Source organism: Oncorhynchus mykiss, chromosome 10 (genome assembly GCF_057628025.1).
Source record: "Oncorhynchus mykiss isolate SJ-2025 chromosome 10, ASM5762802v1, whole genome shotgun sequence".
Classification (NCBI taxonomy): Eukaryota; Metazoa; Chordata; class Actinopteri; order Salmoniformes; family Salmonidae; genus Oncorhynchus; species Oncorhynchus mykiss.
The window spans coordinates 36,700,001-36,725,922 of record NC_143031.1 but is presented as its reverse complement, the minus strand read 5'-3'; the positions used below and the strand labels follow the sequence as shown (position 1 = coordinate 36,725,922).

The following is a 25,922-nucleotide window of genomic DNA, read 5'->3' as shown; positions in this document are numbered from 1 at the left end:
CAAGTCTCTATAGTAAGAGGTCTGACAAGTCACTATAGTAAGAGGTCTGACAAGTCACTATGATGAGAGGTCTGACAAGTCACTATAGTAAGAGGTCTGACAAGTCACTATAGTAAGAGGTTTGACAAGTCACTATAGTAAGAGGTCTGACAAGTCTCTATAGTAAGAGGTCTGACAAGTCTCTATAGTAAGAGGTCTGACAAGTCTCTATAGTAAGAGGTCTGACAAGTCACTATAGTAAGAGGTCTGACAAGTCACTATGATGAGAGGTCTGACAAGTCACTATAGTTAGAGGTTTGACAAGTCACTATAGTAAGAGGTCTGACAAGTCTCTATAGTAAGAGGTCTGACAAGTCTCTATAGTAAGAGGTCTGACAAGTCTCTATAGTAAGAGGTCTGACAAGTCTCTATAGTAAGAGGTCTGACAAGTCTCTATAGTAAGAGGTTTGACAAGTCACTATGATGAGAGGTCTGACAAGTCATTATAGTAAGAGGTTTGACAAGTCACTATGATGAGAGGTCTGACAAGTCACTACAGTAAGAGGTCTGACAAGTCTCTATAGTAAGTGGTCTGACAAGTCACTATAGTAAGAGGTCTGACAAGTCTCTATAGTAAGAGGTCTGACAAGTCTCTATAGTAAGAGGTCTGACAAGTCACCATAGTAAGAGGTCTGACAAGTCACTATTGTGAGAGAGGTCTGGCAAGTCTCTATAGTAAGAGGTCTGTCAAGTCACTATAGTAAGAGGTTTGACAAGTCACTATAGTAAGAGGTTTGACAAGTCACTATGATGAGAGGTCTGGCAAGTCACTATAGTTAGAGAGGTCTGGCAAGTCTCTATAGTAAGAGGTCTGACAAGTCACTATACTAAGAGTTCTGTCAAGTCACTATAGTGAGAGAGGTCTGGCATTAGTCTATAGATCAAGACTCAGTAAGGATAGATGATGCCCTGCTATGGTCTATAGGGTGTTAGGGTTTATAAGGGTTAGGCTTCTTTGGGTTAAGAAATAGGATTTGAGTTAAGAGGGTTTTCTCCTTTCTCCCTCTCTCCTCTCTTCTTTTGTTTAGGCTAGCTAAAGAGGGATTAGCCCAGGGAGATTACAGCAGACTCTGCTAAGAAATCGTGTTAGAGGAAACGCTTATTTACTAACCAGCTCGTGGCTCAGGAGATAGTCTTCATCCATTCTCCTCCCCACTCTCTCCTTCTCTCCTTCTTAGACCTCCTCCTCCTCGTCTCAGCCTCATCCTGTTCTCATAGTAAAAGAAAGTGATTTTCTATCTAATCCTGTCATCCTCTCTTTGTCTTAATCAGGGGCTAGACAGATATTCCACATAATATATCCCACCGTACATATACTAGAGTATACAGTACACGCAATAGAAACCCGCCCAGGGATTGCGGTTGAAAATTAGCTGGCTGGCTAAAACCGTCACTTTTACTGAAAAGTTGATCTATGTGCACTGTCCCTGTACAGATAAAAATACACTCAAACTCAAAATGTTGATGTACCGTACAGTACAATGCATTCTGAGTGATTACATCTAACTATACAATGGGACAAGGGTATGAACCGAGTTCAAACAAGGCAGGGAACCCATCCAGTAAAGCAAGAAATGGACATGGAAACAGATGTCAAGGGATGACCAAAGACATCTAGACCCATCTGAACTGAGGCAGGGATCCAGATGTCCAGGGATGACCAAAGACATCTAGACCCATCTGAATTGAGGCAGGGAATCCAGATGTCCAGGGATGACCAAAGACATCATTGGGTATGAATCCAGATCACTGGTGGTCAGCCGAGTGCCATGTTTCTACAAGACCACTCAATCAGCAGTATTGATTTCCCTGTCCAGGCAGTCTATTAGTTGTTCAAACCTACATAGAGGCCATGTCAACATGGCAGCTAGGTGATTGATGTGAGTGGGTGGGAAGGGAGGACAGAGGACAAGTACATGAGAGATCACACAGGAGGAGGGAATACATTTCAGATGATTTGTGTACTTGTTTGATAGTTTACTGCATTATTAGAAAACATACGCATTTTGCTGCACCTGCTAAACTGTGTACACGACCAATAAACTTTGATTTGATTTGTGTGCACATTGTGTAATTTTGTGGTTTGTGTGGGGTTCATAAAGCAGTGTGTGCGTGCATGTGTGTGTGCGTGTGTGTGTGTGTTGTGGAGCAGCAGGTAGCCTAGCGGGAAGAGCTTTGGGCCAGTAACCAAAAGGATGGTCGATGTGCACTTGAGCAAGACACTTAACTCGAATTCCTCCTATGTGTCGCTCTGGATAAGAGCTGTGGGGTTGCGTGGGGTTCGTAAAGCAGTGTGTGTGTGTGTGTGTGTGTGTGTGTGTGTGTGTGTGTGTGTGTGTGTGCGTGTGCGTGTGTAAGCGGGTGAATAATTGAAGGTGTCTGAGGTGTGTGTGTGTGTTCTCTTTAACCCCAAACCACTGACAAGACAGCTCTCAATAATTCAGGGTAAGAAGATATGATTACAAAGCAGCTGGTAGCCAGGCCCCTCAGTGACCCTTGATCAGTGAACACTCCCACTCTCTAACCTCACATGCAGTCAAATAAAATGAAATGTTATTGGTATATGCACCAAATACAACAGGTGTAGACTTTGCCTTGAAACGCTTACTTACGAGCCCATTCCCAACAATGCAGAGTTAAAAAGTAGGAAATATATTTGCTGAATAATTATTTTAACACAATAAAAACAATAACGAGGCTATATACAAAGAGTACCAGTTCTGAGTCACTGTGAAGGGGTACGAGGTAGTTGAGGTAGTTGAGGTAATACAGTATCATATACAGTGCCTTGCGAAAGTATTCGGCCCCCTTGAACTTTGCAACCTTTTGACACATTTCAGGCTTCAAACATAAATATATAAGACTGTATTTTTTTGTGAAGAATCAACAACAAGTGGGACACAATCATGAAGTGGAACGACATTTATTAGATATTTCAAACTTTTTTAACAAATCAAAAACTGAAAAATGAGGCGTGCAAAATTATTCAGCCCCCTTAAGTTAATACTTTGTAGCGTCACCTTTTGCTGCAATTACAGCTGTAAGTCGCTTGGGGTATGTCTCTATCAGTTTTGCACATCGAGAGACTGACATTTTTTCCTATTCCTCCTTGCAAAACAGCTCGAGCTCAATGAGGTTGGATGGAGAGCATTTGTGAACAGCAGTTTTCAGTTCTTTCCACAGATTCTCGATTGGATTCAGGTCTGGACTTTGACTTGGCCATTCTAACACCTGGATATGTTTATTTTTGAACCATTCCATTGTAGATTTTGCTTTATGTTTTGGATCATTGTCTTGTTGGAAGACAAATCTCCGTCCCAGTCTCAGGTCTTTTGCAGACTCCATCAGGTTTTCTTCCAGAATGGTCCTGTATTTGGCTCCATCCATCTTCCCATCAATTTTAACCATCTTCCCTGTCCCTGCTGAAGAAAAGCAGGCCCAAACCATGATGCTGCCACCACCATGTTTGACAGTGGGGATGGTGTGTTGCTTTTACGCCAAACATAACGTTTTGCATTGTTGCCAAAAAGTTACATTTTGGTTTCATCTGACCAGAGCACCTTCTTCCACGTGTTTGGTGTGTTTCCCAGGTGGCTTGTGGCAAACTTTAAACAACACTTTTTATGGATATCTTTAAGAAATGGCTTTATTCTTGCCACTCTTCCATAAAGGCCAGATTTGTGCAATATACGACTGATTGTTGTCCTATGGACAGAGTCTCCCACCTCAGCTGTAGATCTCTGCAGTTCATCCAGAGTGATCATGGGCCTCTTGGCTGCATCTCTGATCAGTCTTCTCCTTGTATGAGCTGAAAGTTTAGAGGGACGGCCAGGTCTTGGTAGATTTGCAGTGGTCTGATACTCCTTCCATTACAATATTATCGCTTGCACAGTGCTCCTTGGGATGTTTAAAACTTGGGAAATCTTTTTGTATCCAAATCCGGCTTTAAACTTCTTCACAACAGTATCTCGGACCTGCCTGGTGTGTTCCTTGTTCTTCATGCGCTTTTAACGGACCTCTGAGACTATCACAGTGCAGGTGCATTTATACGGAGACTTGATTACACACAGGTGGATTGTATTTATCATCATTAGTCATTTAGGTCAACATTGGATCATTCAGAGATCCTCACTGAACTTCTGGAGAGAGTTTGCTGCACTGAAAGTAAAGGGGCTGAATAATTTTGCACGCCCAATTTTTCAGTTTTTGATTTGTTAAAAAAGTTTGAAATATCCAATAAATGTCGTTCCACTTCATGATTGTGTCCCACTTGTTGTTGAATCTTCACAAAAAAATACAGTTTTATATCTTTATGTTTGAAGCCTGAAATGTGGCAAAAGGTCGCAAAGTTCAAAGGGGCCGAATTCTATCGCAAGGCACTGTAGGTAGGGGTAAAAGTGACTTGGCAGTCAGGATATATAATTAACAGAGTAGCAACAGCTTATGTGAAGAGTGTGGAAGTGTGTCTATGTGTGAGTGTGTGTGTGGTGTCAATATGCATGTGTGTGTGTAGAGTCTAGTGAGTGTGCATATATCCATCAATCAATCAAATGTATTTATAAAGCCCTTTTTACATCAGCCGATGTCACAAAGTGCTATATAGAAACCCAGCCTAAAACAGCAAGCAATGCAGATGTAGAAGCACGGTGGCTAGGAAACACTCCCTAGAAAGGCAGGAACCTAACCTGCCAGGTAGTCCTGGGTGTGTGTTCGGGCCTATCAGGCCTACCACCGTCGCGTCGTCTGAAAATTTAATGATGGAGTTGTGCGTGAGTGAACAGTCGTGAGTGAACAGGGAGTACAGGAGGAGACTGAGCACGCACCCCTGAGGGGCCCCCGTGTTGAGGGTCAGTGTAGCGGATGTGTTGTTGCTTACTCTCACCACCTTGTGTGGCATGTCAGGAAGTCCAGGTTCCAGTTGCAGAGGGAAGTGTTCAGTCCCAGGGTCCTTAGCTTAGTGATGAGCTTGGAGGGTACTATGGTGTTGAACGCTAAACTGTAGTCAATAAACAGCATTCTCACGAAGATATTCCTTTTGTCCAGGTAGAAAAGGGCAGTGTAGAGTGCAATAGAGATTGTGTCACCTGTGGATTTTTTGGGGAGGTATGCAAATTGGAGTGGGTCTAGGGTTTCTGGGAGGATGGTGTTGATGTGAGCCATGACCAGCCTTTCAAAGCATTTCATGGCTTAAGATGTGTGTGCTATGGGGCGGTAGTCATTTAGACAGGTTACCTTCGTGTTCTTAGACACAGGGACTATGGTGGTGTGCTTGAAACATGTAGGTAGTACAGACTGGGTCAGAGAGAGGTTGAAAATGCCAGTGAAGACAATTGGCCGCTGGTCAGCGCATGCTCTGAGAATGCGTCCTGGTTATCCGTCTATGAATGTTAACCTATTTAAAGGTCTCACTCCCCTCGGCCACGGAGAGTGTGATTAGACAGCCGTCTGGGAAAGCTGGTACTCTAACGAATGGTTCAGTCTTGCTTACCTTGCGTCACTGGGCAGCTCTCGGCTGGGTTTTTCTTTGTAATCTGTGATAGTTTGCAAGCACTGCCACATCCGACGAGTATCAGAGCCAGTGTAGTAGGATTCGATCTTAGTCCTGTATTGATGCTTTGCCTGTTTGATGATTCGTCGGAGGGTGTAGCGGGATTTCCTTTATTTTTTGTACTTTTTTTGTACTTCACCTTTATTTAACCAGGTAGGCCAGTTGAGAACAAGTTCTCATTTACAACTGTGACTTGGCCAAGATAAAGCAAAGCAGTGCGACAAAAACAACAACACATTGGATAAACAAACGTACAGTCAATAACACAATAGAAAAATGTGTATACAGTGTGTGCAAATAAAGTAAGGAGGTAAGGCAATAAATAGGCCAATAGTGGCGAAGTAATTACAATTTATGAATTTACACTGGAGTGATATATGTGCAGATGATGATGTGCAAGTAGAAATACTGCTGTGCAAAAGAGCAAAAAAAGCAAATAAAAACAATAGGGGGATGAGGTACAGTAGGTAGTTGGATGGGCTATTTACATACTGGCTGTGTACAACTGCAGCGATCAGTAAGCTGCTCTGACAGCTGATGCTTAAAGTTAGTGAGGGATATATAAGTCTCCAACTTCAGTGATTTTTGCAATTCGTTCCAGTCATTGGCAGCAGAAAACTGGAAGGAAAGATGGTCAAAGGAGGTGTTGGCTTTGGGGATGACCAGTGAAATATACCTGCTGGAGCGCGTGCTACGGGTGGGTGTTGCTATGGTGACCAGTGAGCTGAGATAAGGCAGAGCTTTACCTAGCAAAGACTTATAGATGACCTGGAGCCAGTGGGTTTGATGACGAATATGTAGCGAGGACCAGCCAACGAGAGCATACAGATCGCAGTGGTGGGTAGTATATGAGGCTTTGGTGACAAAACGGATGGCACTGTGATAGACTGCATCCAATTTGCTGAGTAGAGTGTTGGAGGCTATTTTGTAAATGACATTGCCGAAATCAAGGATCGGTAGGATAGTCAGTTTTACGAGGGTATGTTTGGCAGCATGAGTGAAGGAGGATTTGTTGCGAAATAGGAAGCCGATTCTAGATTTATCTTTGGATTGGAAATGCTTAATGTGAGTCTGTAAGGAGAGTTCACAGTCTAGCCAGACACCTAGGTATTTATAGTTGTCCACGTATTCTAAGTCAGAACCGTTCAGAGTTGTGATGCTAGTCAGCCGGGAGGGTACAGGCAGTGATCAATTGAAGAGCATGCATTTCGTTTTACTAGCATTTAAGAGCAGTTGAAGGACACAGTGTCCAAAGAAGAGCCAGATGTATACCGAATGGTGTCGGCTGCGTAGAGGTGGATCAAAGAATCCCCCGCAGCAAGAGCGACATCATTGATATGTACACAGAAAAGAGTCAGCCCGAGAATTGAACCATGTGGCATCCCCATAGAGACTGCCAGTGTTCCGGACAACAGGCCCTCCGATTGACACACTGAACTCTATCTGAAAAGTAGTTGGTGAACCAGGTGAGGCAGTCATTAGGGAAAACCAAGGCTGTTGAGTCTGCCAATAAGAACACGGTGATTGACAGAGTCGAAAGCCTTGGCCAGGTCGATGAAGACGGCTGCACAGTACTGTCTTTTATCGATGGCAGTTATGATATTGCTTAGGACCTTGAGCGTAGTTGAGGTGCAACTGTGACCAGCTCGGAAAATCAGATTGCATAGCGGAGAATGTACCGTGGGATTCGAAATGGTCGGTGATCTATTTGTTCACTTGGCTTTCGAATACTTTAGAAAGGCAGGGCAGGATAGTTTGGGTCTAGAGTGTCTCCCCCTTTGAAGAGGGGGATGACTGTGGCCGCTTTCCAATCTTTAGGAATATCAGGCGATACGAAAGAGAGGTTGAACAGGCTAGTAATAGGGGTTGCAACAATGGCGGCGGATAATTTTAGGAAGAGAAGGTCCAGATTGTATAGTCCAGCTGATTTGTAGAGATTCAGATTTTGCATCTATTTTAGAACATCAGCTGTCTGGATTTGGGTGAAGGAGAAGCGGGGCGGGGGCTTGAGCCAGTTGCTGCGGGGGGTGCAGAGCTGTTGGCCAGGGTTGGGGTAGCCAGGTGGAAAGCATGGCCAGCCGTAGAGAAATGCTTATTGAAATTCTCGATTATCGTGGATTTATCAGTGGTGACAGTGTTTCCTAGTCTCAATGCAGTGGGCAACTGGGAGGAGGTACTCTTATTCTCCATGGACTTTACAGTATCCCAAAACGTTTTGGAATTAGTGCTGCAGGATGCAAATTTCTGTTTGAAAAAGCTAGCCTTTGCTAACTGACTGTGTATATTGGTTCCTGACTTCCCTGAAAGTTGTATATAACGGAGACTATTCGACGCTAGTGCTGTACGCCACAGGGTGTTTTTGTGCTGGTCAAGGGCAGTCAAGTCTGGAGTGAACCAAAGGCTATATCTGTTCTTAGTTCTACATTTTTTAAATGGGGCATGCTTATTTAAGATGGTGAGGAAAGCACGTTTAAAGAACAACCAGGCATCCTCTTCTGATGGGATGAGGTCAATATCCTTCCAGGATACCCGGGCCAGTTCGATTAGAAAGGCCTGCTCGCAGAAGTGTTTTAGGGAGCGTTTTACAGTGATGAGGGGTGGTCGTTTGACCGCGGACCCATAACGGACACAGGCAATGAGGCAGTGATTGCTGAGATCGTGGTTGAAAACATCAGAGGTGTATTTAGAGGGCAAGTTGGTCAGGATGATAACTATAAGGGTACCCATACTGATTTGGGGTTGTACCTGGTAGGTTCCTTGATAATTTGTGTGAGATTGAGGGCATCTAGTTTAGATTGTAGGACGGCCGGGGTGTTAAGCATATTCCAATTTAGGTCACCTAGCAGTACGAACTCTGACGATAGATGGGGGGCAATCAATTCACATATGTTGTCCAGGGCACAGCGGGGAGCTGAGGGGGGTCTATAACAAGAGGCAACAGTGAGAGACTTATTTCTGGAGAGATGGATCTTTTAAAAGTAGAAGCTCAAACTGTTTGGGCATAGATCTGGATAGTATGACAGAGTAGATTGCAATTCCACCCCCTTTAGCAGTTCTGTCTTGGCGAAAAATGTTAAAATTGGGGATGGAAATTTCAGAATTTTTGGTGGCCTTCCTTAGCCAGTATTCAGACACGGCTAGGACATCAGGGTTGGCTAAAGTGTGCTAAAGCAGTGAATAAAGCAAACTTAGGGAGGAGGCTTCTGGTTTTAACATGCATGAACCCAAGGCTTTTACGGTTGCAGAAGTCAACAAATGAGAGTGCCTGGGGGAATTGGAGTGTTGCTGGGGGCTGCAGGGCCTTGGTTAACCTCTACCTCACCATAGGAACAAAGGAGGAGTAGGATGAGGGTACGGTTAAAGGCTGTAAGAACTGGTCGTCTAGTTCATTGGGAACAGAGAATAAAAGGAGCAGATTTCTGTCCGTGGTAGGATAGATTCAGGGCATAGTGTACAGACAAGGGTATGGTAGGGTTCGAGTACAGTGGGGGTAAATCTAAGCATTGAGTGAAAATGGGAGAGGTTGCATCTTTGGAGGCGCCAGTCAAGCTAGGTGCGGTCTCTGCATGTGTGGGGGGTGGGACAAAGGGGGCTATCTGAGGCATGTTGAGGAGGACTAAGGGCTCCGCAGTAAAATAAAACATTGAGAGCTGCCCTAAACAACAGTAATCAAGGCATAGTGGTGGCAGGTAGCCAGGTGGTTAGAGTGTTGGACTAGTAACCGAAAGGTTGCAAGATCGAATCCCAGAGCTGACAAGGTAAAAATCTATTGTTCTGCCCCTGAACAAGGCAGTTAACCCACTGTTCCTAGGCCATCATTGAAAATAAGAATTTGTTCTTAACTGACTTGCCTAGTTAAATAAAGGTAAAATAAAAAAATATTGACATTAGGGAGAGGCATAAAGCAATCACAGGTGTTGATTGGGAGAGCTAAGACAACAACAGGTAAGACAACCACTGGTAACAGCGCTGATGTAGTGGGGGAAAAAGCATTCCGATATGCTCAGGGCTGATATCGCGCTGTGCAGACTGGCAGGTATTATGCGGGCTAAAGCGGCTGGTGTCCGGGCTAAAGGTAAAGACCGCTAGCAGTGGTTAACAATGACTAAATAGCTAGTAGCTACTTAGCTGGCTAGCTTCTGATGGAGGTTCCAGTTATAAGGTCTAAAAAATAGCAGATCCGTACCACATTGGGTGAGACGGGTTGCAGGAAGGTATATTTAATTCGAAAAATTGAAAAAAAGAGATTGAAATATAATGAAATGTATAGAAAAAATTTGAAAAATACTGAATATTTACATGGGACAAAAACAAACAGGTCTTAATGCTGCTCCATCTTGGAATTGGTAGTCCTGTTTGGTAGTCCTGTTTGAGTTTTTGCTTGTAAGCAGAGTTATGGTCGGATTTAACAAATGGAGGACTAGTGAGAGCTGTGTTTGTGTCTCTGTGTGTGGAGTAAAGGTGATCTAGAGTTTTTTTCCTCTGGTTGCACAGGTGACATGCTGGTAAAAAATGAGGTACAACAGATTTCAGTTTCCCTGCATTAAAATCCCCTGCCACTAGGAGCGCTGCCTCTGGATGAGCATTTTACTGTTTGCTTATGGCCCTATGCAGCTCATTGAGTGCTGTCTTAGTGCCAGCATCGGTTTGTGGTGGTCAAAAGACAGCTACAAAAAATACAGATGGAAACTCTTGGTGAATAGTCTGCAGCTTATCATGAGGTATTCTAACTCAGGCGAGCAGAACCTTGAGACTTCCTTAATATTAGAGATTGTACTCCAGCTGTTATTAATAAAGATACACACATCTTATGTTATTGGACTCTGCCGTTCTGTCCTGCTGATGCATAGAATAAACAGCTGGATGTACACTGAGTGTACAGAACATTAGGAACACCTTTCCATGACAGACTGACCAGGTGAATCCAGGTAAAAGCTATGATTGCTTATTAATGTCAACTGTTAAATCCACTTCAATCAGTGTAGATGAAGGGGAGGATTTTAAGCCTTGAAACAATTGAGACAGGGATTGTGTATGTATGTATGCTTTGAACGGGGTATGGTAGTAGGTGCCAGGCGCAACTGTTTGAGTGTGTCATGAACTGCAACGCTTCTGGGTTTTTCACGCTCAACAGTTTCCCGTGTGTATCAAGAATGGTCCACCACCCAAAGGACACCCAACCGACTTGACACAACTTTGGGAAGCATTAGAGTCAACAAGGGCCATCATCCCTGTTGAACGCTTTGGGCACCTTGTAGAGTCCTTGCCCTGAGGAATTGAGGCTGTTCTGAGGGCAAAAGGGGGTGCACCTCAATATTACAGTGTACAGTGCATTTGGGGAAGTATTCAGATGTCAAGGATGATCAATGGAAACAGGAAGCACCTGAGCTCAATTTCAAGTCTCATAGCAAAGGGTCTGAATACTTATGTAAATAAGGTATTTCTGTTTTTTATTGGTAATAAATTTGCAAGACTTTCTAAAAAACAGTTTTGGCTTTGTCATTATGGGGTATTGTGTGTAGATTGATAAGGATGTTTTTATTGAATCAATTTCAGAATAAGGCTGTAACGTAACAAAATCTGGAAAAAGGGAAGGGATCTGAATACTTTCTGAATGCACCGTATAAACTGTTATCCATGTCCTTGTTCAGCCATGACTCCAAGAAGCACAGTATATTCCAGTCCCTTTGATAAGATAGTCGTGAACGGAGCTCGTCCAGTTTTTTCTCCAGTGATTGTACATTCGCCAATAGAACAGCCGGTAGAGCCGGTTTATTCACTGGCATCAGGGGGCCGGCGCACCGGCCTCTATCGCACCGTCTCTTCCTTCTTCAAAGGTCGGGGATTTGGACCTTGTCCGGGATAATCAACATGTCTTTCGCCTCCGACTCTTCGAAGTAGAAGACCTCATCCAAATTGAGGTTAGTGATGGCTGTTCTGATGTCCAGAAGCTCTTTTCGATCATAGGAAACGATGGCAGAAACATGATGTCCAAAAAAAGTTAAGATCGACTCCAAAAAATATACAATGAAGCACAATTGGTCAGGAGCCCGTAAAATGTATGCTTTCCGTAAAATGCTTTATAAAACAGTCTGTGTGTGTCCTGTTGTTTACACCTGGTCTGTAGCTCATTCACTGAATGTCTTATTGTATGTTGTTTTTTCCAGTTTATGGCCTTTTTATGTGAGTGTGCTCTGTCGGTGTGTGCTCTGTCGGTGTGTGCTCTGTCGGTGTGTGCTCTGTCGGTGTGTGCTCTGTCGGTGTGTGCTCTGTCGGTGTGTGCTCTGTCGGTGTGTGCTCTGTCGGTGTGTGCTCTGTCGGTGTGTGCTCTGTCGGTGTGTGCTCTGTCGGTGTGTGCTCTGTCGGTGTGTGCTCTGTCGGTGTGTGCTCTGTCGGTGTGTGCTCTGTCGGGTGTGTGCTCTGTCGGTGTGTGCTCTGTCGGTGTGTGCTCTGTCGGTGTGTGCTCTGTCGGTGTGTGCTCTGTGGTGCATTTGAGGTCTGTCTCTGGCCAATGAGTGCCTCGCAGTCTCTATCCATGCAGTCTCTGTCGACTTACTTTGTTTGTGTGAGAAATAGAAAGAGAAGGAGAGGTAGAAAGAGAGATTGAGTGAGATCTGTCCCTCTTGGCTGGGTTGTGACACTCCTCTGCCACCAGAGCTCTAATAGGGATGGACCAGTCAGCTCACTCAGTGCAGCTAATGCAGCACACTGCCCCAGGCCATTGACTAGGCTAAGGCACAGCACAACACACACACACACACACACACACACACACACACACACACACACACACACCATGTGGTCGTCTCGCTCCCTCCCTCTAAATCAAGGAGGAGGGGGCAATGGTCAGTGACTGTGGGATGTTTTTACTTACTGAGATCTGTTCATCCTACAGCTATTGCAAATGTATGTACAGTTTCAGTTTACTGTGTGTGTGTGTGTGTGTGTGTGTGTGTGTGTGTGTGTGTGTTGTGGAGCAGCAGGTAGCCTAGCGGGAAGAGCTTTGGGCCAGTAACCAAAAGGATGGTTTGAATCCCCGAGCCGACTAGGTTAAAGCTCTGTCGATGTGCCCTTGGGCAAGGCACTTAACCCTAATTCCTCCTATATGTTGCTCTGGATAAGAGCGTCTGCTAAATTACTAAAATGTAAAGTGTTGTCAACTGTTGTTGCTCGTGTGTGTGTGCGCTCTCCAGGGACTCACATTAGCACTGCCCTCCCAGATGTTACCAGGCACTTGAAACACACATCATGAATTATGTAGCCCTGTTTCCACGTCTCTCCCTCTGATATTTATAGGTCTGCTTTATATATCTATCCTCTTTGTCTGTTACTAGGTGTTTATAAGGTCCCTGTAGTCTTTAAAGGGGTGTCCTATAGCCCTTTTATCTGTGTCTATAGTTGTCTGCAATGACACTGTGACCCTCGACTATTTTTCTGTACAGTAATTTTTCGTGTGCCCCTGATTAGGTATTTATACAGTATTTAGGTAGGATCTTAATTTGATCACCCTGTTGCATGACAACATTTTAAACTTGAAGTATATTTGAGGTTTAAAAAGGCTTCTGAAGTTGTAATTTCCGTTTTGAATTTTCAGACTTAATTTTCCCTCAATAAACATTTATCAACCCCTAATTTATTATAATCAACATAATAATTCAAATTTCTTGTTGCTGCAGGATTATCTTCCTGCTTTAGCAAACTGACTCAAATTAAGATCCATCATCTGTAAGGCAGTGCATATGTCCTTGGCCTGTAGTTTCTACAGTATAGATACAGTGGGGAGAACAAGTATTTGATACACTGCCGATTTTACAGGCTTTCCTACTTACAAAGCATGTAGAGGTCTGTCATTTTTATCATAGGTACACTTCAACTGTGACAGACTGAATTTAAAAATCCAGAAAATCACATTGTATGATTTTTAAGTAATTAATTTGCATTTTATTGCATGACATAAGTATTTGATACATCAGAAAAGCAGAACTTAATATTTGGTACAGAAACCTTTGTTTGCAATTACAGAGATCATAAGTTTCCTGTAGTTCTTGACTAGGTTTGCACACACACAGACTTTCAGTTCCCTCCAAAGATTTTCTATTGGGTTCAGGTCTGGAGACTAGCTAGGCCACGTCAGGACCTTGAGATGCTTCTTACGGAGCCACTCCTTAGTTGCCCTGGCTGTGTGTTTCGGGTCGTTGTCATGCTGGAAGACCCAGCCACGACCCATCTTCAATGCTCTTACTGTGGGAAGGAGGTTGTTGGCCAAGATCTCGCGATACATGGCCCCATTCATCCTCCCCTCAATATGGTGCAGTCGTCCTGTCCGCTTTGCAGAAAAGCATCCCCAAAGAATGATGTTTCCACCTCCATGCTTCAAGGTTGGGATGGGGTTCTTGGAGTTGTACTCATCCTTCTTCTTCCTCCAAACACGGCAAGTGGAGTTTAGACCAAAAAGGTATAACTTTCTCCCATTCCTCCTCTGGGTCATCCAGATGGTCATTGGCAAACTTCAGACGGGCCTGGACATGCGCTGGCTTGAGCAGGGGGACCTTGCGTGCGCTGCAGGATTTTAATCCATGACGGCGAAGTGTGTTACTAATGGTTTTCTTTGAGACTGTGGTCCAAGCTCTCTTCATGTCATTGACCAGGTCCTGCAGTGTAGTTCTGGGCTGATCCCTCACCTTCCTCATGATCATTGATGCCCCTCGAGATGAGATCTTGCATGGAGCCCCAGACTGAGGGTGATTGACCATCATCTTGAACTTCTTCCATTTTCTAATAATTGCCCCAACAGTTGTTGCCTTCTCACCAAGCTGCTTGCCTATTGTCCTGTAGCCCATCCCAGCCTTGTACAGGTCTACAATTTTATCCCTGATGTCCTTACACAGCGCTCTGGTCTTGGCCATTGTGGAGAGGTTGGAGTCTGTTTGATTGAGTGTGTGGACAGGTGTCTTTTATACAGGTAACGAGTTCAAACAAGTGCAGTTCAAACAGGTAATGAGTGGAGAACAGGAGGGCTTCTTACAGAAAAACTAACAGGCCTGTGAGAGACAGAATTCTTACTGGTTGGTAGGTGATCAAATACTTATGTCATGCAATAAAATGCAAATGAATTACTTAAAAATCATACAATGTGATTTTCTGGATTTTTGTTTTAGATTCCGTCTGTTACAGTTGAAGTGTACCTATGATAAAAATTACAGACCTCTACATGCTTTGTAAGAAGGAAAACCTGCAAAATCGGCAGTGTATCAAATACTTGTTCTCCCCACTGTATAGTGGTTTATGGGGATGTTGTGTCCTTTTTTATTTATTTAACCTTTATTTACTAGGCAAATTCTAATGTTTTCCTGCACAATGGCCTATCAGTCTCTGTGTGGGGTCGCTGACCCCTCCCCCCTATTTAAAGTCACACTGGTTAAATTGGGACAGAGCAGCCAGTGGAGCAGAAGAGACGAGTTCCCAATGTAGTGGAAACAACTGGACTGTACCCTCTCCCTCTGTCTTGTACCCCTCTATCTATCTCCCTCGTTCTCTCCTCCTCCCCCTCTCTCTGTCTCCTCCTCCACTTATAGACTGTTACCCCCTCTCTCTCCCCATCCTCCTCCTCCTCATTGCTCATTGTAAATGTTAGTAGAGTTAAAGAATAGAGTCTGGGGGGTTGTCTGTAGGTCATAGTTTCATCAACAAACAGACCAGAGGAGAGGAGAGGAGAGGAGAGAAGGAGGAAGAGAAGGAAGGATGATTGAGGGATGAGGTAAGCGGTCAGGATTAGTTAGGGGAGAGGGCTGTAGTTAGAACGAGACGGTGAAGCGTAGCTTTTTAATGAAAATATGACAAAGCTCATGTCTTTTTCTATCTTTCCAACCCCCAGCCCTTACTGCCCACCATAGATCGGCAGAGGGAGAGAGAGAGATTCAGATATCCCTCACTCATTCTGTAGATATGACTGATAGTGAAGGTTTCTGCGTTAATCCTGACATGACTGAACTGTGTGGTCATGCTAACAAAGAGCCTTTTGTGTGCTAGATGGAAAGGGGCGGGGCTAACACAGCAGGATTAGTTATAACACATCGGTGTTGCCAATAAAGCTGCTTTGAATGTGAATTGAGAGGAGTGAAGAGGGCACCATTGATAAATTGTGCATTAGTGGAGGGGGTGGGGGGTGGGAGGTGTATATATTTAATTGGCTGACACCTGCTACTACTTCAGCCTTTTAATGCACCAGGAGAAAGGGGGGAGTGGAGAAAGCGAGAAAGGGGGAGGGAGTGTTGTGGGGTCTAATTTTGAATTCAGACACAGCACCTATTCTATTCCATTCATGGGTTAGTATAGCTTTGTGGATATGTTAACAATATGATTGGAGCACACTACAATGTGGCTGAGCTGTTATCTACTCTATCCTTGGCTCAGCTCTCTTCCCCTATTCTCTTCCCAGTCACCTTTATCTATGATTCACTCTTTGTTGATTCACTCTCTATTGGAGTGATTCTCTGTCCATGGTGCTAGTTCAGTAGGTTGATTCACTCTCTATTGTAGTGATTCTCTGTCCATGGTGCTGATTCAGTAGGTTGATTCACTTTCTATTGGAGTGATTCTCTGTCCATGGTGTTCATTCAGTAGGTTGATTCACTTTCTATTGGAGTGATTCTCTGTCTGTGATTCACTCTTTATTGGAATGATTTACTGTCCGTGGTGCTGATTCAGTCAGTTGATTCACTCTTTACTATAGTAATCACTCTGTTCTCTGTTTTTAGTGTGCTGATACCCTGTAGATGGTGCTGATATAATTGCAGTGCTGTTTTTTATTCAGTTTTTTTTTATAGCTAGGGCCAGTGTTCTCTTATTCTATTTTAAACCTGCTGAGGCTCATGCCTGTGTGTGTGTGTGTGTGTGTGTGTGTGTGTGTGTGTGTGTGTGTGTGTGTGTGTGTGTGTGTGTTTGAGTATGTGTACGTGTGAGTGTATTTCTGTATGCGAGCATGTTCCAGCACTACAGACAGAATGTCTCCCAAATCCACTCAGTTTCTTCTTTCTTTCTTCTCTCAGTGACAGTCCCTTCTCTTTCATCCGTTGTTTATCCCCCTCTCTCTTCCCACCTTCTCCCACCCTCTTCCCTTCCCTCCAACTCTTTCTCTGTTGAAGAGGGGGGGCAGGGGAAGACAGATATCTAATGTCAAACTATGAATATCCTCTCTAAGACACTTCCACATCTATGGAACTTTAAATCATCCCTTCCTTTTTGAGATTTTGAGTACCACACTCACTCTAATTATTTACCAATACAAAGATGCCTGAACTTTGACCCACTAGTGTGTGTGTGTGTGTGTGTGCGTGCACTCGTGTGTGTTTTGGTGCCTCTCTGTCTGTTTGCCTACAGTGAAGTAGGGGAGGGGCGGGCGAGTTAGCGAGCGACTGCACCCCAAACATCGTCACAGAGGTACCCGCAGGATGGGAAGCAGCCCCTAGCAACAGGGAGAGAGGGAAGAAAGTGCGAGAGCGGGAGGGAGGGGGGAAAGACGCAGAACATCAATAAATAATGGCCCCAGTGAGGAAGTGGAAATATGGGCCTCGTTAGCTGTGTGCCGCTGTCTTCATTTGCATGTGAGGAAACGAGGCTGCTACTGACTCAAACACACTTTCACACAGTCACATACACTGGCTCAGACCCACACCCTACCCTACTGCTGACGTTACACACACACACTGTCTCTCTCTCTATCTCTCTCTCTCTCTGGTTCTCTGTGTGTATATCTCTATCTCTCTCTCTCAACCTCTCTCTCTCTCTCTCTCTCTCTCTCAACCTCTCTCTCTCTCCCTCTCTCTCTCTCTCTTAACCCCTCTCTCTCTCTCTCTCTCTCTCAACCTCTCTCTCTCTCTCTCTCTCTCTCAACTTCTCTCTCTGTCAATTCAATTCAATTCAATTCAAGGGGCTTTATTGGCATGGGAAATGTGTTAACATTGCCAAAGCAAGTGAGGTAGATAATATACAAAAGTGAAATAAACAATAAAAATTAACAGTAAACATTGCACATATAGAAGTTTCAAAACAATAAAGACATTACAAATGTCATATTATATATATATACAGCGTTGTAACAATGTACAAATGGTTAAAGTACATAAGGGAAAATAAATAAGCATAAATATGGGTTGTATTTACAATGCTGTTTGTTCTTCACTGGTTGCCCTTTTCTTGTGGCAACAGGTCACAAATCATGCTGCTGTGATGGCACACTGTGGAATTTCACCCAGTAGATATGGGAGTTTATCAAAATTGGATTTGTTTTCGAATTCTTTGTGGATCTGTGTAATCTGAGGGAAATATGTCTCTCTAATATGGTCATACATTGGGCAGGAGGTTAGGAAGTGCAGCTCAGTTTCCACCTCATTTTGTGGGCAGTGGGCACATAGCCTTCTTCTCTTGAGAGCCATGTGTGCCTACGGTGGCCTTTCTCAATAGCAAGGCTATGCTCACTGAGTCTATACATAGTCAAAGCTTTTCTTAAGTTTGGGTCAGTCACAGTGGTCAGGTATTCTGCCACTGTGTACTCTCTGTTTAGGGCCAAATAGCATTCTAGTTAGCAGACTCTCATGCCGAATTGAGTCATAAGCTTTTTTGAAATCAGCAAAGCACGAGAAGACTTTGTTTTGGTTTGTTTGTTTGTCAATGAGGGTGAATACGTGGTTTGTCGTACGGTAATTTGGCAAAAGCCAATTTGACATTTGTTTTCACTGAGGAAATGTACAAATCTGCTGTTAATGATAATGCTCAAGATTTTCCCAAGGTTGCTGTTGACGCATATCCCATGGTGTAAGGAACGATGCTGCAGAAGAGAAGCAGATACGGGGATGTTTAATTAGGAACGGACATGCAACGGAATAGGAACAACGTCAGCACTGGGAAACACAAAGACAGACGGCAATCAATGCAGCAACGGGGAACAGAGCAGGGAACTGACACATACAGGGGAGGTAATGAACAGGTGATTGAGTCCAATATCGCTGACGCGCGTGACGAGGGACGGCAGGTGCGAGTAATGATGGGGGCGGGAGTGCGTAATGCAGGGCAGCCTGGCGCCAAGTGCCAAGGGGGAAGAGCTGGAGCAGGCGTGACACACAGTAGTTATTGGGGTCAAATTTGTCTCCACTTTTGTGGATTGGGGTGATCAGATTCTAAGATTTGTATTTGATCTTGTAAATATTTTAGCTGTTTGTTCTTTGTTATTGAGCCAAAAAGATTGGTGAAGGGGTTTATCCACACATCTCCGTTTTGTATAGATAACTCTTCATGTTGTTGTTTGTTTAGAGTTTTCCTATTTTCCCAGAAGTGGTTTGATTCTATGGATTCTTCAACTACATTGAGCTGATTTCTGACGTGCTGTTCCTTCTTTTTCAGTAGTGTATTTCTGTATTGTTTTAGTGATTCACTGTAGTGAAGGCGTAGTCTCAGGTTTTCTGGGTCTCTATGTTTTTGGTTGGATATCTCTCTCTCAGTTGCTTCCCCCATATCTCTCCCCATCTCTCTCCATCCTTATTTTAGTTGTTCTCCCTCTCCTCTCTCTCCTCATACAACCCTCCCAGATTCTGCCTGCTACCCAACAGCATGTCTATAGGTTTTGTAGTGTGTTCCAGGCTGACTTGAAAGCAGTGTGATTTTGACAGGGAAGCCCACCAGCAGGCCTTCCTGTCCTGTGTTTGACAACAAGCCCCAAGCTCAGCAGTCTAACCCACATAATTACAGTATTCATTGACATACACACACACAGACACGCACATACACATAGAGACATAGAGAGGTGCCCACGCTTTTTTGTTATTCCGTCTCACACACAGACACACATACTGTATGAACACACACACTCACTTTTCTCCTCCTGCTCTTCCTTCTTCTGCTCCACCTTGCCTTTAATCTTTCACACCCTGCTTGTTCTCTGCTGACCTAGTGTGTCCTTGACTGACAAGCCCAACAGAGAGCAACAGGCCGGTGAGTAGCAGGGTAACATGGTAGCAGGGTAACAAGGTAGCAGGGTAGATGGGTGGCAGGGTAGCAGCATAACAGGTTAGCAGGGTAACAGGTTAGATGGGTAGCAGGGTAGAAGCGTAACAGGGTAGCAGAGTAGTAGGGTAACAGTGTAGCAGGTTAGCAAGGTAACAGGGTAGCGGGGTAATAGGGTAACAGTGTAGCAGGATAACAGGGTAACAGTGTAGCAGGGTAACAGGGTAACAGTGTAGCAGGGTAACAGGGTAACAGTGTAGCAGGGTAACAGGGTAGCAGCGTAACAGGGTAACAGTGTAACAGGTTAGCAAGGTAACAGGGTAACAGGGTAACAGGGTAGCAGGGTAACAGGGTAGCAGCGTAACAGGGTAGCAGCATAACAGGGTAGCAGGGTAACAGGGTAGCAGCGTAACAGGGTAGAAGCGTAACAGTGTAGCAGGGTAACAGGGTAGAAGTGTAACAGGGTAACAGTGTAGCAGCGTAACAGGGTAGCAGGGTTACAGGGTAGAAGGGTAACAGTGTAGCAGGGTAGAAGCGTAACAGGGTAGCAGGGTAGAAGGGTAACAGTGTAGCAGGGTATAAGGGTAACAGTGTAGCAGGGTAGAAGACAAACAGGGTAGCAGCGTAACATGGTAGCAGGGTAGCAGCGTAACAGGGTAGAAGCGTAACAGGTTAGAAGCGTAACAGGGTAGTAGGGTAACAGGGTAGCAGCGTAACAAGGTAGCAGGGTAGAAGCGTAACAGGGTAGCAGCGTAACAGGGTAGCAGACCAGCAGGCTAGAAGAGGGAATGTGGTGAACTGGCTCTTTATCTGGTGCATCACATTGGCTTGCTTCTCACTTTATACAGTCAAGTCAGCATGAATAGAATTTTGGGGAGTACAGTGATTTAGTAATTAATATTTTACTCTGTCTGCCACTCTGCTTAACAACAGACAGAAAGGGAGACGAGAGACAGAGAGAGAGAGAGAGAACGTGAGGGAGAGAGAGAGAGGAAGAGATAGAGGAAGGAAAGAGAGAGTGTGTAAGGGGAAAAAGTGATTGTGAGGGCTAAGACGGATAGATCGAGAGAGATGATTAAAGATAGAGAAATTGAATAAACAAGAGAAACAATTAAGATGGGTGGATAGTGGAGGAGATCATGTGATTAAGATGGCTCCTGTTTTGGAGGTGTCTCCACAGCATCTGTTTGTGACAGATCTCTCTTTCCCTAGTTCTATCCCACTTTCTCTCTCTCTCTCTCTCTCTCTCTCTCTCTCTCTCTCTCTCTCTCTCTCTCTCTCTCTCTCTCTCTCTCTCTCTCTCTCTCTCTCTCTCCCTCTCTGTCTACATGTCAGTGTGTTGTGACAGCGTGGCGGTTGGTGTTATGGGGGTTGAAATCTTAAAGTGCACATTATCCTGTAAGGCTTAATTCAGGGGTGCAAACAAGGGCTGACTGTGAAATTACAGCCCCTGTACCCCTACCCTCAACACACACACAGTCTGTCAGCCTGCACAGTCTCCCTCTCTCCCTCTCTCCCTTCTCCCCTCTTTCCTTCTCTCTCTCTCGCTCTCCCTCTCTCCTATCTCCCTCTCTCCCTCTCTTCTCTTCTCTCTCCCTCTGCTCTCTCCTCTCTCCCTCTCTCTCCCTTTCTCCTCTCTCTCCCACTCTCCCTCTCTTTCCCACTTTCCCTCTCTCTCCCTCTCTCCCTCTCTCCCTCTCTCTCCTCTGTCTCCCTCTCTCTCCCTCTCTCTGCCTTTATCCCTTTCTCACCCTCTCACCTGCTCTCCCTCTCTCCTTTCTCCCTATCTCTCCCTCTCTCCTACTCTCTCTCTCCTTCTATCTCTCTCTCCCTCTCCCCCTCTCTCCCCTTCTACCACTTCAATAAGTGGGCAGGGCCTGTCAGATTGGCACAGGCTGAAAATAGGGCACAGTCTGGCAGGGTACATCACACACTGACCCACTTACCAGACCTGGGCTCATCTTGTTGTGTTCTATAACCACCACAACAATGATAACATTACTGGAGTAGAGATGGTGATAAAGACTGTACTGTATGTGATGAGTGTTTGACCATTTTTGACTGACCAAAGTGTTTCACAATGTGATTATATTGCATGTTTGACAGAGAGTTCAGTGTGTTTCCTCTTGGCAATGACAGGTTGCCAAGGATCTGTATATTTCAGTCACTCTGCGCTGACTAAGTTGTTCGTTGAGGATGTTTAGTTATTTTGAGGCTTTGTTAAATAGTTTTACCTCTGTCTTTCTCTCTCTCTCTCTTTCTAACAGCTAACAGGTTCTTCCTGACATCCTTTGGTGCTCTGTACATCTCAGATGTCCAGAAGGAGGATGCCCTCTCCACCTACCGCTGCATCACCAAGCACAAATACAGTGGAGAGACACGCCAGAGCAATGGAGCCAGGCTGTCTGTCATGGGTGAGTAGGACTGTGTGTAAAGTATGTCAGTGTCAATATTTCTCAGAATCCCAGTATACAGTGTTCTGTGTGTGTAATATACAGTATGTCTGTGAATATGAATAAATAGTATGTGAGTTATTAATCAACATCCCACACCCTTCCCCAGTCCAAAGTGTAAGCTGTCTCCCCCCTCTCCTCCAGACCCCACAGAGTCGTCTCCCACTATCCTGGACAGTTTCCTAGCGGGGGAGGTGCGGGCGGGTCTGAGTGTGGAGCTTCCCTGCATTGCAGCAGGGTACCCCAGCCCCACAGTGCGCTGGCTGAAGGACGGCCGCCCACTGCCTTCCGATGCCCACTGGACGCGGCGCCTCACAGGTCTGACCATTAGTGACCTCAGGCAGGAGGACAGCGGCAGCTATGCCTGTGAGGTCACCAACAGCTTCGGCTCCAAGGAGGTGTCCGGAGCACTCTATGTCATAGGTAAGGAGATGAGTAGAGGGGGGGCTAGAGAGTGGGAGTAGGGGGGGGGGGGGGGGGGGGGGGGGGGTAAGGTTAGCACAGACCCCCAAAACAAACAGCCATATACAGATACACTCACACACACACCTTCACACATATAGTGTATAGTAACATATTATGTATAATAACATATCATGTATAGTACCATATAATATATAATAACATATAATATATAGTAACATATAATATATAATAACATATAATATATAATAACATATACTGTATAATAACACATAATATAAAATAACATATAATATATAATAACATATAATATATAGTAACATATAATATATAGTAACATATATTATATAATAACACATAATATATAATAACATATACTGTATAATAACACATAATATATAATAACATATAATATATAATAACACATCATATATAATAACATATACTGTATAATAACACATAATATATAATAACATTTACTGTATAATAACACATCATATAAAATAACATATAATATATAATAACATATAATATATAATAACACATAATATATAATAACATATACTGTATAATAACACATAATATAAAATAACATATAATATATAATAACATATAATATATAGTAACACATAATATATAATAACATATAATATATAATAACATATAATATATAATAACGCATTATAAATAATAACATATACTGTATAATAACACATAATATATTAACACATAACATATAATAACACATAACAGAAAATAACATTTACTGTATAATAACACATAATATATAATAACATATAATATCTATAATAACAAATATTGTATAATAACACATAATATATAATAACACATAATATATAATAACACAAAATATATAATACAACATAATATACAGTTGAAGTCGGAAGTTCACATACACCTCAGCCAAATACATTTAAACTTAGTTTTTCACAATTTCTGACATTTAATCCTAGTAAAAATTCCCTGTTTTAGGTCAGTTGGGATCACCACTTTATTTTAAGAATATGAAATGTCAGAATAATAGTAGAGAGAATGATTTATTTCAGCTTTTATTTCTTTCATCACATTCCCAGTGGGTCAGACGTTTACACACTCAATTAGTATTTGGTAGCATTGCCTTTAAATTGTTTAACTTGGGTCAAACGTTTCGGGTAGACTTCCACAAGCCTCCCACAATAAGTTGGGTGAATTTTGGCCATTCCTCCTGACAGAGCTGGTGTAACTGAGTCAGGTTTGTAGGCCTCCTTGCTCGCACACACTTTTTCAGTTCTGCCTACAAATGTTCTATAGGATTGAGGTCAGGGCTTTGTGATGGCCACTCCAATACCTTGACTTTATTGTCCTTAAGCCATTTTGCCACAACTTTGGAAGTATGCTTGGGGTCATTATCCATTTGGAAGACACATTTGCGACCAAGCTTTAACATCCTGACTGATGTCTTGAGATGTTGCTTCAATATATCCACATCATTTTTCTCTCTCATGGAGCCATCTATTTTGTGAAGTGCACCAATCCCTCCTGCAGCAAAGCACCCCCACAACATGATGCTGTCACCCCCGTGCTTCACGGTTGGGATGGTGTTCTTCGGCTTGGAAGCCTCCCCCTTTTTCCTCCAAACATGACGATGGTCATCATGGCCAAACAGTTCTATTTTTGTTTCATCAGACCAGAGGACATTTCTCCAAAAAGTACGATCTTTGTCCCCATGTGCAGTTGCAATCCGTAGTCTGACTTTTTTATGCCAGTTTTGGAGCAGTGGCTTGTTCCTTGCTGAGCGGCCCTTCAGGTTATGTCGATATAGGACTTGTTTTACTGTGGATATAGATACTTTTGTACCTGTTTCCTCCACATCTTCATAGGGTCCTTTGCTGCTGTTCTGGGATTGATTTTCACTTTTCGCACCACAGTATGTTCATCTCTAGGAGACAGAACACGTCTCCTTCCTGAGCGGTATGACAGCCTCATGGTCCCATGGTGTTTATAATTGCATACTATTGTTTGTACAGATGAACCTGGTACCTTCAGGCCTTTGGAAATTGCTCCCAATGGTGAACCAGACTTGTTGAGGTCTGCAATTTGTTTCTGAGGTCTTGGCTGATTTCTTTTCATTTTCCCATGATGTTTAGCAAAGAGGCACTGAGGTTGAAGGTAGGCCTTGAAATACATTCACAGGTACACCTCCAATTGACTCAAATGATGTCAATAACCCTATCAGAAGCTTCTAAAGCCATGACATAATTTTCTGGAATTTTCCAAGCTGTTTAAAGGCACAGTCAACTTAGTGTATGTAAACTGCTGACCTACTGGAATTGTGATACAGTGAATTACAAGTGAAATAATCTGTCTGTAAATAATTGTACTTGTGTCCTGCATAAAGTAGATGTCTTAACCGACTTTCCAAGAAATTTGTGGTGGTTGAAAAACAAGTTTTAATGACTGTAAACTTTCGACTTCAACTGTATGATAACATATAATATATAATAACATATACTGTATAATAACACATAATATAAAATAACATATAATATATAATAATATATCATATATAATAACATATAATATATAATAACACATGATATATAATAACTGAGCTAAACGACTACCGCCCCGTAGCACTCACTTCCGTCATCATGAAGTGCTTTGAGAGACTAGTCAAGGACCATATCACCGACACCCTACCCGACACCCTAGACCCACTCCAATTTGCTTACCGCCCAAATAGGTCCACAGACGATGCAATCTCAACCACACTGCACACTGCCCTAACCCATCTGGACAAGAGGAATACCTATGTGAGAATGCTGTTCATCGACTACAGCTCGGCATTCAACACCATAGTACCCTCCAAGCTCGTCATCAAGCTCGAGACCCTGGGTCTCGACCCCGCCCTGTGCAACTGGGTACTGGACTTCCTGACGGGCCGCCCCCAGGTGGTGAGGGTAGGCAACAACATCTCCTCCCTGCTGATCCTCAACACTGGGGCCCCACAAGGGTGCGTTCTGAGCCCTCTCCTGTACTCCCTGTTCACCCACGACTGCGTGGCCACGCACGCCTCCAACTCAATCATCAAGTTTGCGGACGACACAACAGTGGTAGGCTTGATTACCAACAACGACGAGACGGCCTACAGGGAGGAGGTGAGGGCCCTCGGAGTGTGGTGTCAGGAAAATAACCTCACACTCAACGTCAACAAAACTAAGGAGATGATTGTGGACTTCAGGAAACAGCAGAGGGAACACCCCCCTATCCACATCGATGGAACAGTAGTGGAGAGGGTAGCAAGTTTTAAGTTCCTCGGCATACACATCACAGACAAACTGAATTGGTCCACTCACACAGACAGCATCGTGAAGAAGGCGCAGCAGCGCCTCTTCAACCTCAGGAGGCTGAAGAAATTTGGTTTGTCACCAAAAGCACTCACAAACTTCTACAGATGCACA

At 43.8% G+C, this 25,922-nt stretch overlaps 1 protein-coding gene across 1 annotated transcript in view; it reads left to right on the top strand.

The window, feature by feature from the left end:
* LOC110533100 (cell adhesion molecule DSCAML1) overlaps positions 1-25,922 on the top strand; it is a 184,291-nt gene that overhangs the window by 47,238 nt on the left and 111,131 nt on the right. The window contains 2 exon segments of the mRNA XM_036990184.2: positions 21,853-21,999; positions 22,183-22,461. Coding sequence (XP_036846079.2) covers positions 21,853-21,999; positions 22,183-22,461 — 426 coding nt within the window.